This window comes from Elephantulus edwardii, unplaced genomic scaffold (assembly GCF_000299155.1).
Source record: "Elephantulus edwardii isolate Elephantulus edwardi_28Jun2011 unplaced genomic scaffold, EleEdw1.0 scaffold00096, whole genome shotgun sequence".
Taxonomy (NCBI): Eukaryota; Metazoa; Chordata; class Mammalia; order Macroscelidea; family Macroscelididae; genus Elephantulus; species Elephantulus edwardii.
Genome location: NW_006399846.1, coordinates 2012231 through 2030849, shown reverse-complemented (window position 1 = coordinate 2030849; position 18619 = coordinate 2012231). Strand labels below are relative to the sequence as shown.

Below are 18619 nucleotides of genomic sequence, written 5' to 3'. Positions count from 1 at the left end.
AAGGTAAGAAGAAGCCCAAGGATAGGGTGGCATAGTCCCAGCAAGACGTGGCTATACATTTGTTCCCCCTCTCAGGCATCTATACTTCACATCAAGGAAAGTTTCTCCAGTTGCCTCAACCCTCACCCGTATTCCTGTTGAGTGACAAGTATTTGGTAATTACGTCCATTGATCTCCACAATCTGTCTTCTTACCTGGACTGTAAATTCATATTGCTTTCTACACGCATTGTTTAATTACCCAATAAGCAAAGCAAGCACGGGTTTTCTTCTGTTTACTAATCTGTAGTGAACAATTTCACATTTCTTTCACCACATTTAAGGTTACATTTCTTAGCATACCTGCCATCTGCCTGCTTCCCATCTTCACACTATCTTTCTGACAATTTGAGTTACATTACCTACAGATTTGCAATCACTTGTTATGCATTAGAAAGCTGAATAATGACTAGGGAGGATAGAAGGAGAATTGATGCCTTTGAGCTGTGGTGTTGGAGAAGAGTATTGAATATACCATGGATAGCTACGAAAACAAACAGATTCATCCTGGAGAGGGTGAAACCAGGCTGCTCCTTGCAGGCAAGGATTCTGAAGCTTCATCTGGCATATTTTGGACATGTTGTAAGGAGGAACCAGTTCTTGGAGAGGGATGTCATGCTTGGGAGGGTAGAGGGACACCACAAGAGAGGAAGACCCTCTATGAGGTGGACTGATTCAGTGATTGAGGTAATGGGGGTAGGTGTGTCGGAGACAGTGAGATTGGCACAGGACAGAGCAGGGTTTAGGGCTGTTGTACATCGGGTCACTGTGAGTCACAGGCAACTCGACGGCACATAACAACAACAACAACAACACTGATTAGAAAGATGCTGCGTTGCAATTCTGAAGGCATGAAATTTGAGGCCACCAGCCGCTCCGTGGGAGAAAGATGGGCAATCCCCTTCTGAGCTATTAACTCCCTCTGAAAACCCGCTGGAGTGTCAGCTAGGGGTCAGTTCTGACTTTATGGTAAACAACAGAAACGACAACAAACTAGGAAGCCATGGTGGCTTGTTGTTAGGTGCCATCAAGTATGATTCATAGCGCCCCTATGACCCAAAGATCTGAACCCTATTCTATCCTGCACATCCTCACTCTTCCTGACACACAAGAGCCCTTTGGAGCAGTCACCAAGTCAATCCACCTGGTCAAGAGTTTTCCTCTCCGCCAACCCTCCACCCTTCCCAGTATCGTGTCCCTCTCCTAGGAATAGCCCCTTCTAGCAACAAGCCCAAAGTATGTGAGGCAAAGCCTCATCATTCTTGCCTCCAAAGAAAACTGCGTTTGCACCCTCCCCAAGACGTAGCTGTTTGTTCTTTTGGCCGTCCAAGGGATGTTCAGTGCTTTTCTTCAACACCACAGTTCAAACGCATCACTTCTGTCATCCTTATCCATTGCCCAGCTCTCAGATCTTAGTGACTTAGTGACAAAGAATTGAGCTGCCGTCTCAACGATATGGGTTCAAATCTACCACTTGCTCTTCCTCGGGAGAAAGATTGACAATCTCCTCCAGTGTGATTTACTGCGTCTGAAAACCCGCAGGAGGTTTAGGTCTGACTCAACGATACGTAACAATAACTTAGTGGGTAATCTACCTCCGCCTGTCCCACGAAATACGCTAAGAGGACGCTCTGTGAAAGAAGCATTAAAAGGGACCACCCCAGGGAGAAATCAAGTCAAGGAACTGGCTACATTACTTTTGCCCTTCAAAACTAACTCAAAGCAAAAAAAGCCGTAATTCGCCTTGTAGCTGGCTTTAGAGGAGGGGTATATAGCCCAGAAAATCCAGTAAAGTCTTCTAAAGCAGAAGCCCCAAATTAACAAGCGGAGAACTGGAAAGGAAAGGACTCCTAAAACTTTTTAGTACTTTTTCTTTTTCACTCTTTCGATGTTGTTTTTTTTTTTTTAAACTCTTTAGTGAAAGTGTCAGGAGCTGGAGATCTGGCAAAATCCCAGGGAGGAAAAATGAAGGATAGGCCTAGTGGGTGGGGCGAGGGCTGAGCCGGGAAAGAGCGCACAGCAGGTTGAGAGCCGCGTTTAGGGGGCCGGTGGGTTCCAACCTGGGTGGGGCGGGGGCGGGGCCGGGGCGGGGGCGGGGCGGAACCCCGCACATGCGCACCGCACTCAGCCGCGCGCCCTAAGGAGTGGCAGTTTTTAAAAGTGCATCCAGAAGGCTGCCCAGCACTCAACAGCATCTGTGTCCGTCGCGTGGCCCCTCTCGTCCCAGTCCAGTCTAGTCTCTCACCTGTGCGCTCCCCCAGTCTAGCGTAATCTGCACCATGCCGGTCAAAGGAGGTACCAAGTGTATCAAATACCTGCTCTTTGGATTTAACTTCGTCTTCTGGGTGAGTGAGCGCCGCTGCCACGCGCTCCTCCCCGGGTCACTTGTTCCCGGACAGGAGGCTGCTCGGCCGAGGGATGCGGTCCGTCGGGGTGCCGGGCGTCCAGGAGCGCCCACAGCTGGCACTGTGCGCGCTGGACAGACATGGGGAGAGGGGAGGTCCCTGCGGCCGCCAGCTGGCTTCCTCCAGGTCCGCGGGCAGCTCAGCGGAGGCTGTCAACGGGGCTTGAGACTTGATGGAGGTCTCTGGTGGACTGCGACTCTGGAGACTGCCCTGGCCATCTCCTTAGCCGAGAGCTTTGGACTGAGCAGTGCAGGAAAAGAAGACCTCGGGGAGAAGAGGGGCACCCCTCTTCTGGAGGCTCAAGGGCCCGGCCAAAGAGGTCCTGGGGCGTGGGGTGCAGATCGTGGCAGCAATGCTGTGTCGCAAGCGCTGTGGGGCGCGCGGAGGGGATGTTGCGAGTGCTCTGAGGGACTTGGTGGCGCCAGGAGGGCTCAGAGAAGGGCTGTTGGCACTTTGACGCTGGATGGGAGCGTCTGGCGGGGGTGTCCAGCCCGTGAGTCTCGCTCCTTCAAGGTAGAGTTGAGCAGAGGTGTTTTCCCCACATTCCTGGGTGGGCAGCAAAGTGAAGACCCAGCCCCTCCACCCCCTGAGGTGAAATCGCTCAGGCTTTGATTCCGAGACCGAGACCGTGAGAAAGTCCAAGTTCCCTGGAAGCTACCTGAAAGACAAGCTCACCTTGATCTGTTTTTCTCAAGGGTGATAAGTATCTTAGCGGGGGAGAACGCTGGGCGAATTGGGGAGGGGAAAACGCTGATCCCTATCGGCACCTCCGAGAGAGATCAAGTGCAACCTCACCCGGGAGGGCCTCTGATCTGGCCTCCTTCCCTCTAGCCCACCCAGCAGCCCGGGCAGGGCCGCTGAGAGAGGCCATAAATACGGACCCAATACTTGGGCAGAGTACCCCAGGGACACCTCCAGCGAGCCATAGTCAGCCTTTTTGCAGATGGGATGGCAACAGAAAAGGAGAATGTCCACCACACACCTCCCCTTGGAAGACTAAGGACTATCCAAGGACAGAAGCAAGAAATAGGTCATTAATGTGTCCTGGTTCTGAGGCCAGTTTGCCTGCAAAAGTGGACAGTCCTTGCCCCTCTGGAGGCAGGAGCACGTTTGGAAAGGCAATCCCTGTGGCCCTCTCTGGGGAGATGAGTGAGGAAGTGAGTGCATGAAGAGGAAGCTGGTGTGTGGATGGAAACCTTGTTACCAAAGAAGTGTGCAGGTCACTGGGGTCCCCAGGAATCTTGGGACACATCCAAGATTTAATTCTGAAAGGGTAGTTCCCCAACATGTACAAACTGGCCTCCAGCTGCAAGCCATCACACCCAGCACACGCCCTAGTGAGAATGGCACTTAAGTATGACCCTGCCCAACTCTTGACTTGCACAAGGAATACCCTAATTCTAATGGGCTTCCCCTCTTTCTGGCCACCCCACCAGAATCCGGTCAGCTGCTTATTCTCGCCAAACCCCTGGCAGTAGAAAAGAATGTTGGAAGGCTGGCTCACCTCACCCACTCTATCCTACCCTACTCTTGTCCTTTGGGAGTTTTCTTCTTATCTCCTTTGCACAGTCTCTTCCCAGTTAGTCTAGTCTCTCTGTTATATCTGCTGGTCAGTCCTCCACTAGGATGCCTAAGCCGGTCGGGATTTAGTGCTAAGAGAACATCACAGACTGCCACCCTGTACCTTAGTATACATCTACCTGTCACATGACATAGGCAGAAGCTGAATAGAAGGCCACTGGGGCACTCTAGTTCTCCTACCATCTCTTACCTACAGCTAGTCAAGTCAGCGCTAACTCAGGGTGATCCCATGTATGTCAGAGTAGAACTGTGCTCCCAGGGATTTTCAGTGACTGATTTTGTGCAAGTAGATAGGAACTCCTAGACTCTTGGCTACTGGTCTTCAGGCTGTTATTACTGTTCCCAAGACTCCTCCATGTGTGTTGAGAGCTGATCTGCCTGGGCTAGGTGCTGTTGGTCATCTATGTTGTCTGAAACAGAATGACTCATTCTTGAAAACATTTAGATTCAGAGTTAACTTAAGACGTCTTCCAGTTCAGTGGTATTGTTCATGGTGAGAATGTTGAGGGGGAGTGTGTGTGTGTGTATAAAATATTAATCAAGAGACTAAGCCCAGATAGCATGCGGCTCCTGGGACTCTTACTTCAATTCTTTCTCCATCATGGATTCATGTAGGCAATAGATATGTTTTCCTGAATTAATTATTGTTCTGCCATCACACACTTTAGTCTATTGAGGTTAAGCCCTGGATCCCAGGAGATGATAAGATGAAGGATTATTGTGATCCATTTTTTATAGTTTGCCAGTATTTCACATATGATCCATGAGATAGCCAGCATTATCACCATTTTATTGATGATCAAGGAATTAGTCCCCATAAAAGTTAAGTGACTTATGCAGGATGGTCTCAAGTCTTTAGACTGCAGGTCAGGCTGATTTCAAGTCCAGCACGCTGTCCATTGCAACACGCTGCCTGAACCAGTTGGGTTTGGCTCCTGGATGAAAATGGAAGAAGGGAGTGGAAACAAATATTGCTTAAGGCAGTTATGGTAAAGAACTGTACTGCCAATCCAAAGGCTTGAATCCACCAGGTCCTCCTGGAGAGAAAAATGGACAGTCGCCTCCCATGCGATTCACAGCCTCTGAAAACTCATTAGAGGGTCAGCTATGAGTCAGTTCTGGCTCAAGGGTGCATAAAACAACATGATCTCTGGGAGCTGCTTAAATGATTATGAAGTCACTATTTCCCTTTCTCCCTTGAGACCAAGAATTTACAAAATTGGCATTTGAAACCTGATAAGTACTTTGACAGGAACCTTAGTGGCACAGTGTTTAAACACTTGACTATTAACCAGTAATGAGGAATTTGAACTCAGCAGCTACTCTTCAAGAGGAAGATGTGGCAGTCTGCTTCTGTAAAGATGTCTATCCTTAGAACCTCTGTGGAGCCATTGTGTGCCCTTTAGGGTCACTGTGAGTCAGAACTGGTTCAGTGCCCCTGAGTAGAGGACCCCAGTCTGACTGCAGATGGCCGTGGTAGCAGTGGGTGGTCAGGTGGGTGCTCCTTCCCTGTCCTCTGGACCCCCTGCCCTTCCCCAGTGTGTTGTCTGATGCCCACAGCCAAACTAGCAATCAGTCTGTTCTTCCAACGCCCCCGGAACCCCAACCTACCAGATCTATTTCCATTGTTTTGGCATATTTTTCAGACTTCCTTACCCACCTACCCCTCAAGAAAGGTTGAGTGGAAAAACATCTTACTGATGTCAGGTGAGGAACTGGCACTACCGTTTCAAGCACAAAAGAGGCCGGAGTTCAGCTCTGATGTCCTTAGGGTGCTCGGAGTCATAGTCGACTTGATGGCATCGAACAGCAAAAACAACAGCAGGCTAAGGCTCAGTCAGGATTGTGTCTTAATCAACTAGCCCACCACCCTCCGCCTGCATCTAAGGGGCTTCCAGGAAATGGCCAGACAGGGAGATGAGTCTAGGACAGAGGAGGGAAATGAGCTATATTGAAAGAGAGGGACATCATACTTGGAAGGATGGAGGGACAGCACAGGAGAGGGAGATCCTGGATGAGGTGGATTGACACAGTGACTGGAGTCATGGGGGTAGGTGTGTCAGAGACACTGAGATTGGCTTAGGGTAGGACAGGGTTCAAAGCTATTGTGCATAGGGTTGCTATTAGTCGAAGGCAACTCGATGACACATAACAACAGTCTCCAATCCACTTCCCTCTGCCCCTTTGTCACTGACTTTGGCTTCATACTCTCCATCAGATGGAAACAGCCAGTAATTTTTCTTTCTCTTACCTATTACTCCACCCTCACCTCTCATCCTGGCCAAATGTGTTTCCTGACTCTAACAGTGACTGCTTGGAAACACAAACAGCCCTGGACTGAGAATTCAGACACCTGGATGTTGGTCCAACTCTGCTCCCAACTCACTTTGGGACCTCAGTTTGTTCTTACAGGTGCCCCAGACCTCAGTTTCCTCATCTGTAGAACCAATGGGTTAGATAAAATGGCATAAAAGGATTCCTTCAAGCTCAGCTATATAGCCAGCCATCACGCCCACTGCCTAGAGCAATAGGACTTTCACACCCCATCCAGAATAACCCAAAAATAAAGCCAAGCCTATTACCATCGAGTCAGTGCTGACTCGCAGCCACCAGAATAGGAGTGGAAATGGAAATACGCAAGGCTTACCTTCCAAACTTGACTTGGCATCCTAAGCCTCTTTTAAGCCTCTTGACCTTTCCTCCTGGAGTCTACTTTGTGCCCCTCTTCCCTCACAGTTCCCCTACTAACCTCATAGAGGGGTGGTCCCTCTGCTTGGGGATTCTTTTTTTGGAGGCATCTGGTAATTGCCCTTGACCCTCCTCCTGTTTGTGGCTGTGCAGTCTTGTGGTTAAAGCCTCAGCTCTGGAATTGATTTCGCCATCCCCACGTGGCGCTAATGTCTACCCAGCAGGGTTGTGGAGAGGTTAAATGAGAGAATGTCTAACTCAGGGAGCAGAGTAACACAGCACATGATGCAAGGCAAATCTCCAACCAACATTTGTTATGTACCATGGAGTCAGAACTGATTCAGAACTGACCCTCCAGTGGGTTTTCAGGGGCAGTAAATTACATGGGAGGAGACCGACCATTCTTCTCCAAAGAGCAGCTAGTAGATTCAAATCAAATGCCTCTGGGTTGGCCTTGGCACTGCAGTTCCTTACCTCTAAGCTCCCAGAGCTCTTAGTTATTGTTACTTATTTGTTGAAAATAGATTAAGGGGCCATGGGGCAGGTGGGAGGTGTAGATGTTTGAACCATAAACATTGCCAGGAGGGCACACTCTGGATCCCCACACATTCTTTTCTCTATTTCCCTGTACCCTTGCCAACCTCATTTATGCCACCTCCGTCTCTGCAAGTTTTACAACAAAACACTGACTCCATTTTATATGTTGCTGCATGTTTGACTTTGGGGCAGCCCCATTGCTAAAAATAAAACTGCGGCAGAGGATCCAGCAGACACCAGGGTTCTCTGGATAAGGAATGGACCAAGTCCTGGGTCAGCAGTGATGACAAAGACCCCTAACACCCTACCAGTTGTCTGGCAGTGAGGTTGGGACTGAGGACTGAACAAGGAGTTGGGACTGTGGCATAAAGTGGCTTCCCACCTCTGGCTCCTGAAGGTCTGTTCAGTGAAGCTGTCTCTGTGTGTCCTAAGCTGGCAGGTGTGGGGACAGGGGAGGGGAGGCCAGGTGTCTGTATCCACCAAGGAAAATGAGGTTTCTCCCCTGCTCAGAATAGTGATAGCTTCCCCCTAATTTGTCCACAATTTTGACAGCAACAAACACTGACTCTAGATGTTCTACACACACAGGGCAGGAGGGGCACACACAGACACAGATTTCTTTTCAAAATGACCAGTAGCACCATTATAGACCCTACTTTTCATGCCTAAATGAAATAACTGTTAGTTAAGACCCAGATATTGAACTGATTTGTTAAACAGTCTAGTACTGGTGTCCTCACCAGAGCACTTTTTCTTCACATGGGTCTTCCCATAGCTTCAGACCTCATACCTTCTCTCTGCTTCCTGGTTGGTGTTCCAGATGGGCCTAGGTCAAGCTGAAGAAGAGGATGAAGACTATGAGAGAGCTGCATGTTTATCTTTGGTGTTCTTCACCCTCCGCGGGTTGAAGGCAAACCAAAATCCAAACTCGGTGCCATTGATTTAGACTGCAACTCTTAGTGACCCTGTAGGACAGAGGAGAAAGGCCCCACGGGGTTTCTGAGGCTGCAGACTTTTACCGAAGGCTGTAAATCTCTCTCCTGAAGGGCACTTGGTGGGATCAAACCACCAGCTTTTAGGTTAGCAGCCTATTTCTTTACCTACTGCACCACTAGGCTGCCTAGGTTGGAGGGAGACTTATTTGGACAGGCGACAAGCCTTTTCTGCCAAAACCTGCAGAAACAAGTACTGTGTTACCTTTTACAAACAGAAGAACAATGACTTCATAGTTTCAGGGCTTGAAAGTCTGGCTAAAAGAGCCTGTCAGACCTATGCCCTCAATTTTTGTTGTTAGTTGCCATCAAGTCACTTCTAGCTCCTGGGGGCCCCGTGTGTGCAGGGTGGAACTGTTCCCTAAGGTTTCCAAGGCTGCGCATTTTCAGAAGTGGATTACCAGGCCTGTTTCTGGAGGTACCTGTGGTTGGGTTCCAACCTTGAACCTTTTGGCCAGTAGTCAAGCACTTAATCACTTGCACCTCTCAGGGATTCCTCCCTCCCTTTACCAAGAGAAGCCCCCCCTGCAGCTGGAGGGATTCAAAACACTAAATAGCTGATCTTAATACATTTTCAAGAATCTTTGCTTTTGAGGCCTGCCTGAGGATCACTTGTCTGTTTTCATTCTTGGAAAAAGTCTTGCCAGTCCAGAGACATTCTAATTTTCCATCAAGTGATAGCATGCAGCTGTGGGAAGCAGCATCCTGCCCCCAGATGAGATAATTTTATAATAATTACATCCATTCAGTAGTTTCCTCACTCCTCCAAAAAAGAAAAAGATCATGAGCCACTGGGAATAATTTTTAAGTATCTGTCATCCAAGACAAGATCTTTAGCTTTTGGGAGACTCTCATAAAATCAGCAGGACCTAACTTTAAACGAATGTTTGTCCCCTTTTTTGTCTTTTGTCTGGAGATGCCTAAACCTCGGTGAGCACTGGTGGGGTAATCCTTGGGGCATTATACCATTAACCCAAAGGAAGCACCTCTCTATTGGTCTGAATCTGCTAGTCTGGTCTTTGGACAGACTTGGGAACCCAATTTCAAGTCAGCTGTGAGTCTATTCTTTTTTTTTTTTTTAATTTTTTTCTTTTTATTTTATGTGTGTGTGTGCTGTCAAATCGGATCTGACTGGTACAGAAGGAGATTGTCCCTCCTTCCGCGGCAGAGCATCTGGTGAATTCGAACCGTGTGCCTCTGGGATTGCCGTGCAGCTTCTTGCCACTAGGCCACCAGAGCTCCCCTAGCTGTGAGTCTATTCTAACTCGAGGCAATGAGAGCGAGTGAGCTCAGGCCGTGAAACCTTCCTCCTCTTAGTATTGGCCTTTATCCTCTCACCTTCCAGGCAGCCCTTGCTCTGGCCTGAATTATTTTGCTGTGGAGAACCTGGCCAGCTGACTGCTCCCTAGGGTCTGCATGGGGCAATAATAGGGGTAAAAGTCTCCAGAGTGGAATTCCTGTGATGATCAAGGGCAGCCTCAACTAGAGAAGCACCTTCCCACCCAGCCTCACTCTGACGCACAGCTTATTCATTGCCCAAAGAGTGGCTTCTTTGAACTCTCGATTAAGTTAATGAGTTTTGCTCAGTATTTTTAGTCTACATGAAGAATCGAACTTTATGAGCTTCCAGTTAAGTGTTGCCTCTTAGGTGAGATTTTTCCCAGAGCTTGGGTGACCTGCCTTCATTCAACAAGAGTAGACTTCTATCCCTCTGTTCCTCCTCCTACAAAATTGAAACTATGAGACTTAGCCCAGCCTACTGTGGTCTTACCCCTGAGAGCTAAGAGAAGGGAGAAATGTCTCCAAGGAAATCACCTGGGGCTTTGGCACCTGAGGGAGATAAGCACCCTGGTTAAATAACAGGAAAAGAAGAAACAGTCTGACGTGGAGAGAGGTCCACATTCATGATACCAGAGACGATCCCTTAGTAGAGGTTTGGGGACTGTTGACTGGGAGGGGAATCCAAAATCAGGGCTTAAGGAGTCTTCTTGTTTAATCTTTTTATCAAGTCCCATACAGGGGAGCTGAAATGACCGCTCTATTAGGAAGGTAACCTTTCAAATCTTACCCAATATAGATTCTAACAAAGCTCTAGTGAACACCTCTTGAACCTATTCAGGTCACTGGCCCATGACTTCTCTGCAGTCCCAGCCCCACATTGAAGTTCTCAGCCTCTAAGAGGAGGAAGGCCCTGTCTTGCTCTCCCAGTCTGAGCTGTTAATGCCCAGCTGCATGGGTCAGAGGTGAAAATCCTTGACTTGGGGTTAAGAGTAAATTGAGCAGTTTCATTGAAGGCAAAACATTTTTGTTTTGTTTTTATATCCCTATTGATTTGAGCCATTGATAAATGATAACTAGCATGATAAATTATAAAAAATGAAGCTGTTAAAACTTTCAGTGAGCCCCGCTGGTTGCTCTGGAAAGCCATCTTTGCATTGTTCTGTGGTCTGGCTGCTCCCTTGCTGAAGCCACAGGGTTCCCGTTCTCTCCTGGAGGACTCTGCAGCTTTCTTGATAGTGTCCCCCACTTTCACACTTTCTTTGGAGTCTATTGCCTCAGATCATGTGTGTGGCCCACCATGTCAGACACAGCCCTGGACTCCAGCTCTAAGATCTCCACCACAGACTTGCAGAAGAGCTTGTGGAGGAAGTAAAAAATGGAAGAGACCCTCTCATTAACGGGAACACTAACAAGGAGGGTGGGGCACAGGAGGCTGACCACGAGGTACACAGAGAAGACGAAGGAGGCCATGGTGAGGAAGAGGATGGTGAAGAAGATGAAGACACTGAGGTAGCTGTTGGCAGTTGGGCACCTAAAGGTGATGTTAACACCAAGAAACAGAAGCTGAACAAAAGAATATAAAGTTAAACTTTTAAAAGGGGGAAAAATAAAGGATATCGTGACCTATTCATCCTCCACTTCCTGTCTGAGAATCTCCGCGTAGTTACCTTTGAGGTTTTAGTCCCATCCGCCCACCTCAAGTAGATGGCATGCAGTAGACACAACCAAAGAGCCACAGTGTGAATTTGCAGCTCAAAAAGAATGCAAGCTCAGTCCCCTGGCATCAGTTCTGACTCACTTGACTGATCAGTCTTTCTCCCATTGGTATTTTTGTCTTTTGTTAACAGTGCAACTCAATATGGGAACCCAAACTTCCAAGGCCCTGATATATTTTTTTTTTTTCTTAAAAGGAATTTAAAAAGGGACATTTGTTTGTACTTTTTTATACATTTTAATATTTTTTTTGCATTTTGTTAGGAGTCAGCTGTTTTTCATCATTCGGATGCCCAAACCAGTCTTCTGAGTGTTCTCTGTCCTAATTCTGAATTTACTTGTGTGACCATGTTTGTTTAAAAAAGAAAAAAAAATTATCTTAGATTCTAAGTAGCCCAGTAATTTTTTGTTATATATAATCTTTTTATTATTATTTTGTGTGTGTGTGTGTGTGTGTGTGTGTGTGTGTGTGTGTGTGCGCGCGCCGTCAAATCAGATCTGACTGGTACAGGAGGAGATTGTCCCTCCTTCCCCGGCAGAGCATCTGGTGGGTTCAAACCATGCGCCTCTGGGATTGTAGTTGCAGTTCCTTGCCACTAGGCCACCAGAGCTCCCCTGTTATATATAACCTTCTTGTTGTTACGTGCCATCGAGTCGTTTGCGACTCATAGTGACCCTATGTACAACAGCCCTAAACCGTGCTCTATCCTGTGCCAATCGCATTGCCTCTGACACACCCATCCTGATTACTCCAGTCACTGAATCAATCCATCTCATAGAGGGTCTTAGCTATTTTTTAAATTGCTGCTTTGTATAAAATGCTTTAAGAGGCCAAAGATAAAAAGTTTTTATTCCTTTTGTTGTTCTATGAAGTTGCTTGTTATTTTTATCTTTATTTGAGCTTGTTTGATATCTGTGTGAAACAATGTTGCCCAACAAAAACCAGAATGTTATTTTGTTGATTTGTTCTAACAACAACAAAAACCCAAAAACTTTAACTGAAAAGGTAGTTATTTGCAAGCTTGAGTGGAGATCACCTTTATTTAACCTCCAAATGAGTAGTTCCAGTCACCTCAGATCAATGTTCCACTCTTGAGAGATGCCTTTGGAATCGAGAGCTACCCACACCGCTCACCAAACCCTCCTCCTGGAGAAGAGTGTGTTCTCCAGAAGCAGGATATCCCACTAAAATGCCTCCTTCTTATACATGGACACCTTTCTTGTGAAGTTGTGCTGTTGCTTAAAAACTCATGCTCCCCTAAGCCTGGCTATAGATCTATGGCTATAGATAGTCAATTTTCTCCCACTCCACTCATTATCATAGCCCCAATTCTTACATAACCCTTAAGATTCTCCAAAAGGAGCTCTGGTGGAGTAATACATAATGAGTTGAACTACTAAACAGAAGTTCATTGGTTTGCATCCATTAGATGCTCAGTGGTGGAAAAACAGGCTCCTCCTGTGAAGATGCACAGCCTCAGAAGCCTAGGGAGGGTCACTATGAGTTTAAATTGGCTCCATGACAGTAAGGTGGAGTTTATTTGAGAACTCCCAGAAAGCTCATTTCAAGAAAGAATTGAATTTTCTCCCACTGCTGGCGAGGGACATTTAATCTTCATTATAATGAGGCACTGAAGAGCAACTATTTCATTCTAGAGACTAAGGTGCACCTGATCCAGGCCATAACCTTTGCAGTTATTTACTGTGCATCAGAAAGCTGGACAATGATGAGGGATGATAGAAGGAGATTTGATGCCTTTGAGCTGTGGTGCTGGAGAAGAGTATTGAATATACCATGGACTGCTAAGGAGAACAAATAAGTTCATCCTACAGAGGGTGAAACCAGGCTGCTCCTTGGAGGCAAGGATTCTGAGGCTTCGTCTGATACTGTTTGGACATGTTGCAAGGCAGGACCATTCATTGAAGAGGGATATCATGCTTGGGAGGGTGGAGGGACAGCGCAAGAGAGAAAGACCCTCGATGAAATGGATTGATTCAGTGACTGGGGTAATGGGAGTAGGAGTGTTGGAGACAGTGAGTTTGGCACAGGATAGAGCAGGGTTTAAGGCTGTTGTACATAGGGTTGCCATGAGTCGCAGAAGACTAAACGGTATATAACAACAATAATGAGGTGCTTGCTTTATTCTCGAGTGCCAAGACCCTGTCTGTGGTGGCTCTTGAGAGCCTTGTGCCAAGCTCTGACAGACACCTGTGCTGATGCTTTCACCTTTGCCATTTGTTGACAAGATGGGAGAATGAGTCCCTGCCCCCCACTTTGGAGCTATTGCTATAGGAGACATAAGGACAAGGTCTACTTATGAGACCATGGCCTTATCTGTGGACACAGTAGCCAGTGGCAGGAACAGCAGCATCTGTGTTGGCCAATCTTGCAGCAGAAGTTAAGCTTGGATGGGAAGAAAATGAGCTAATTTACTCTGGGGAATCTGTTTTACCAGGAAGTGCTTGTGTCCACACTGACTTTCTGGCCAAAAGAGCAAGAGCGTGCATACAGCTCTCAGACCAGAAGCCAGCAAGAAGAGTGCAGTTCTTCTCAGGGCCCTGGCCTTAAACTCCCTTAAAGAGAGGTCAGATTCAGGTGGCAGGTTCAGCCCAGGTGATCATTGCAGGTTCTTTCTCTATAAGGAGATGGGGCCCTCTTCTGAGCATTTGGGCTTATGGGCTATATAAGGAGAGAAGATTCTGCTTTTGGAATAGGAGTGGGAGAAGTTAAAGTGGGGGTTGTGATGGTTAATGGTAAAATTTTTCCCTTCAACATGGGAAACCTAGGTCTGGTCTCCAACCAGTGCACCTTATACATGTACCTGTAAGCGACCATATACCTGTCAGTGGGGGCTTCTATGTTACTGTGATGGTGATTAGGTTTCAGCAGAGCTTCCAGAGTAACACAGACTAGAAGAAAGACCCAGGTAATCGACCTCCAAACAAACCAGTGCAAACCCTATGGCTCCATTACCCACCATGGACATGACCCAGGGCCAGGCAGCATTTCACTGTTCCCAAGTACAGTCACCATGAATCCGGGAGATGTTAGCAGCAACAACACTGCTGTAAGAATGAAAACAAAAGAGGAAAACTGGTGCTGGGACCAAAGGAACAGAGCAGAAAGATTGTTCAGCAGGATAAGTGAGATGTGGGTTTTGTGAGGTGGCCCCAGAGTCAGGTTCCAATTCTGTACTTATTTCCTACATAATCTCAGACAAGCTCCTTCTGTGCCCAAGTTATCTGGCCTGAAAGAAACATAAGATAGCCTTCCTGTGTTATGGGTTTATTGTGAAACTGACATGAGATAATCCAGATAAAGTGCTTAGGGTGAAGTACGGGGGAGAGAGCAAATGTCTGGATGCTTAAACCAGTAAAGCAGTTGGTACCCAGTGGGCTGTAGCTCAAGGTGTCCTTGGGTGTCACAGCAGAACTACTTGGTAATGTTTTCAATGGCTAGGTTTTTTATTTTATTTTTTTTCTATAATTATATTTTATTAATTTTCATAAACATTTACAGAGATTTTGGGTTTCCATTCATTCATTGTTGCACTATTCTCTCTACCCTCCTCCCAGTTTGTTCTTGTCCAAATGCCTCAGTGCTTGTCAAAGCCAGTTCTCATTAATCTTCTTTGTCAGTGTGTCCTTTGCCATTCCCTATCACTCCTCCCTGAGAGAGACTTCACCCTGAGTCATAAGGAAAAGGGGATGGCGTATTCTCTTAGCTACTTCCTGCTGAAAAGGGACGCTGTGGGTTTCAGGGTGAAGATCTTCTCTCACTACTCTAAAGGGCCCCTTTGGCAGTAGGAAACACATAGACTATTATGGAGATTGATTTTGGAATTTAGATGCACTCTTATTGATTGTGCTTGGCCGTACATGTTCATATCCTTGAAGATGTATCATGGGGGTGTTGCAACCTAGAAGACACAAATTTGACTAACAAGTTATAAGTACATGAGTCCAAAAATTATGGAAAAGTAAAAGAAAAGATTCTTTCATTGTTTTACAAACCCTCCCCCAGGTCCACTCCACCATGTAGCCCTCGCTCTAGTCTCCTGTGATGACAGAAATACCTAGTCATATATCTCTTTTAAACAGTTTTCTCCCTCCTCTGTTTCAGTGCAGTATACATTATTGAACCCATCTTACTCAGTCTCTCCCCAACCCCAAGGACAGTCCCATTCTACAACAGTGGCATCATGTAATATTTGTCCTTTTGTGACTGGGATATTTCACTCAGCGTAATGTTCTCCAGAGTCAACCATTTTGAATAATATTGCATGAGTTCCTTGTTTTTTAATGCAGCATAGTATTCCATTGTGCGAATATACCACAGCTTCTCTAGCCTTCAATGGCTAGGTTTTTTAAAGTAGGCACCCAGTAGATTTTTTCTTCTGAGGCCACTTCTGGGTGGACTTGAACTTCCAACCTCTCCATTAGTAGCCAAGTGCATTAACCTTTTTCACCGCCCATATCTCCTTGGAGTACTTGCTATCTAAAGGGACTGGAGAAGATGGGCATAGTGGAATAGCAGAGGCATAGTGGGCAGGTGAGGGGTTAGTCATAGCAGGTTGAGAACTCGGCTCTTATTGGCCTTGCTGGCTTGGTGCTGCGAATGTCCTGTCACAGGGAGAAGGGCCATTCAGCGGAACAGTGCTGGGGTGCCTTTTGCTAACACTGCCAATCCACATGCTCCATGGCGTTGTTTGAAAGCTCTGTGAGAGAAGGGTATCTCCCACCACTATGCAGGCAGGTGGTAACTGGTTCTCCAGATGGGACAAGCACCAACTGATCACAGAATAAAAGTGTGTGTGTGTGTGTGTGTGTGTGTGTGTGTGTGTGTGTGTGTGTGTGTGTGTGTGAAAGCGAGAGATGGCTAGACAGTTTAGCGAGACATACACACAATGGAAAACAAATGTGTGGTGTTTGGAAATGCAAGGCAAAACATCCCCAAAGCAATCCCCCACATCAGATGATTTTGGTTAAGATTAGAATGCCTGCTTTCAGCAGAAAAGGGATTTATGGGTTGGCCAGTGTGTGCTACATGCCTGGCAACCAGGCTGTGGAAACTTTGAAATGAGATTTCTGTTTAGAAAGAGGTCACCTTGGACGAGGTTGGGCTAGGGGGCCCTCCTCCCACCTCCTCAGCCCAAATGACTTAAACCATCTTAGTGAATCTTTCTTAGCTCTTCTCTAAGGCAAAGTAAGGGCTCTAGGTTTTAAATGACATTAACTTTTATCCTTGGAAGGAAGCATTTCTCAACTCTTAAACTTGTTCAGACTGAGTAGCTGCCTGATTTCCATAAAGCCATGGTGAGAGAAAGCTTATGGAGCCCTTCATCCTGTGCCACACCCAGAAAGGGAACAGAACCACCCACCCCCTCCACCCAAGACGAGGCTGGCAGAGGCGTGGCTGTTCTCTCTGCACGTGCTGTGCATGTGGCCTGACGGGGGTGGGGTTGGAGTGGTGGTTGTATGCCCTCAAGAACCCTCCGGCGGTAGATTGCCCATCCCTCGGTTTTCATCCCATGTCCCTCCATATTTGCTCTGTGACCTTGGGCATGTTACTTTTCCTCTCTGAGCCGGTCACCTAAACTGGGATAAAAATTGCTACCTTCCGTGGTCTAAGCCAGCCTCACCAATGCCATTGGACAAGCCCAGTTCTCTAAGGAAGGCACGGGGTGGGGGGGCTGGGGGGGGGTGTCACTCCATGAGATGGAGAAGCAAGGCCTTCCTTTCTAACCCTAGCCTCACTTCTCCCCAGTGTATCTCTTCTGTGGCACTGTTACCCCTTAGAGGGGGGCTCTGATGGCCTAGTGATATAAAGCTGCGCTGCAGTCCCAAAGGCATGTGGTTTGAATCCACCAACTGCCATGCGGGAGAATGGTAGGCAATCTTCTGTGAGTCTTCTGCTGTGTGACTGACTGCCTCTCAAAACCCACTGGAGGGTTAGCAATGAGCTGGTTCCGACCCAATAGCACACAACAGCCGCATTACCCTACAGGACGTTGTGGTGGTTGTTGTGTATTGTAGAGTCATAACTGACCCATAGCTGACATTCTGGCAGGTTTTCAGAAGCAGTTAATAAAAAAAAAAAAAAGAAGAAGAAGAAGCAGTTAATCACACAGGAGAAGATTGTCCATCCTTCTCCCGCAGAGCAGCTGAAGGCCTCGAACCAGTTCCCTTAAGGAGTACAGCACAGCTTCTTGCCCCTTGACCGAGCCCGAAGCCAGGCTGAAACATTGAAACACAATTGCCCAGAAGAGCAGGGATAAACGTTGGGACCCTCAGCCTCTGGCTGCCTTGAGCTGCTGTTGTTCCTCCATCCTGGATCCCTCCCTGAGTGTACTAGAGTCCCCAGAAAGGCGGCCACAGGCTCATTCTCAACTTAGGCCACCAGCAATGCAGTTAGTCCAAATAAACATGGGCAAATAAGCACTTTTTTAAACTTCTTTGTACTTATTTCTCAATTTATTCATGTTGAGTTATATGACTGGTTTGACTGTGTGCCGTATTTTGCCACGGTGTTTGGAGCATTTGATGACCACAAGAGGCACTCACAAGTTCCAGTTTTGTTGCCCCACTCCTCACGCCTCGTTTTTCTTGGGTAGTTGGATGCCCTCACCTATGTCTTCACTCCCCTTTAGCTGTATTCTTTTATTTGGTCTTTTTTGGTCCACGCCCAAACCTCCTGATTCTGTAAAAGAGCAATCTTGGGTGTCATTTGTGACATAAAGTAATTGTAGGGATTAAGTGTTTGCATTCTATCTCCCTAGCCTCTGATCCACCAATAGCCTCAGAATCATGGTGGGGGTAGGGATTCCTGTTTAGATGCAACAAATGAGAAACTTTCTTAAGCATTGCCTTGCTTAGAAAGATAACAGTACATTTTAGGGTTGTTGAGAGGAATAAGGAGATGTTAAGACTGTTACTGTTCCTGCCTCACAGAGCTCAGGTCTTACTTGGTTGCTGCTCTGTTGTTATAGTTATTATTACTGTTCCCTTTAGAATTTTTCCAGGATTGAAGTAGTCCTAAACTTCCACCTGCATTGATGCCTTACTGCTTCCGTCTGTAAAACCACATCACTCAGGATTGCTCAAAATGGAAATTTTGCCTTTCCTTTTCTAGATCATTTCTTCCAGAACATGAATTGAGGGGGTCTTCTCTTTCCATCTATCTACAGAAATGCTCCTCTTAGCAATTCTCACTTTTGAGGAAGATAGGTGGGGAGAGACCCAGTTTTACACTTTGCTGGAGACCGTCTTCTAAGGATGTTGTTAGGAGCTTACCTGTGGAGCCAAACTTGGAGGGAGTTTTCATTTACCAAAAAGAATCCAGAACAGAAAGGGTGGCCCCAGCACTTTTTCTTCTATTTTCTTC

The 18619-nt window shown here is 46.9% G+C and overlaps 1 protein-coding gene across 1 annotated transcript in view; it reads left to right on the top strand.

Moving 5' to 3' along the window:
- The first annotated feature begins 2313 nt into the window (after nt 1-2313).
- The window catches only part of CD9 (CD9 molecule), a 48379-nt gene continuing 32073 nt past the window's right edge, over nt 2314-18619 (top strand). The window contains exon 1 of the mRNA XM_006891289.1: nt 2314-2383. Within this exon, the coding sequence (XP_006891351.1) occupies nt 2318-2383 (66 nt within the window). The 5' untranslated portion in view covers nt 2314-2317. The remainder of the gene's footprint in view (nt 2384-18619) is intronic.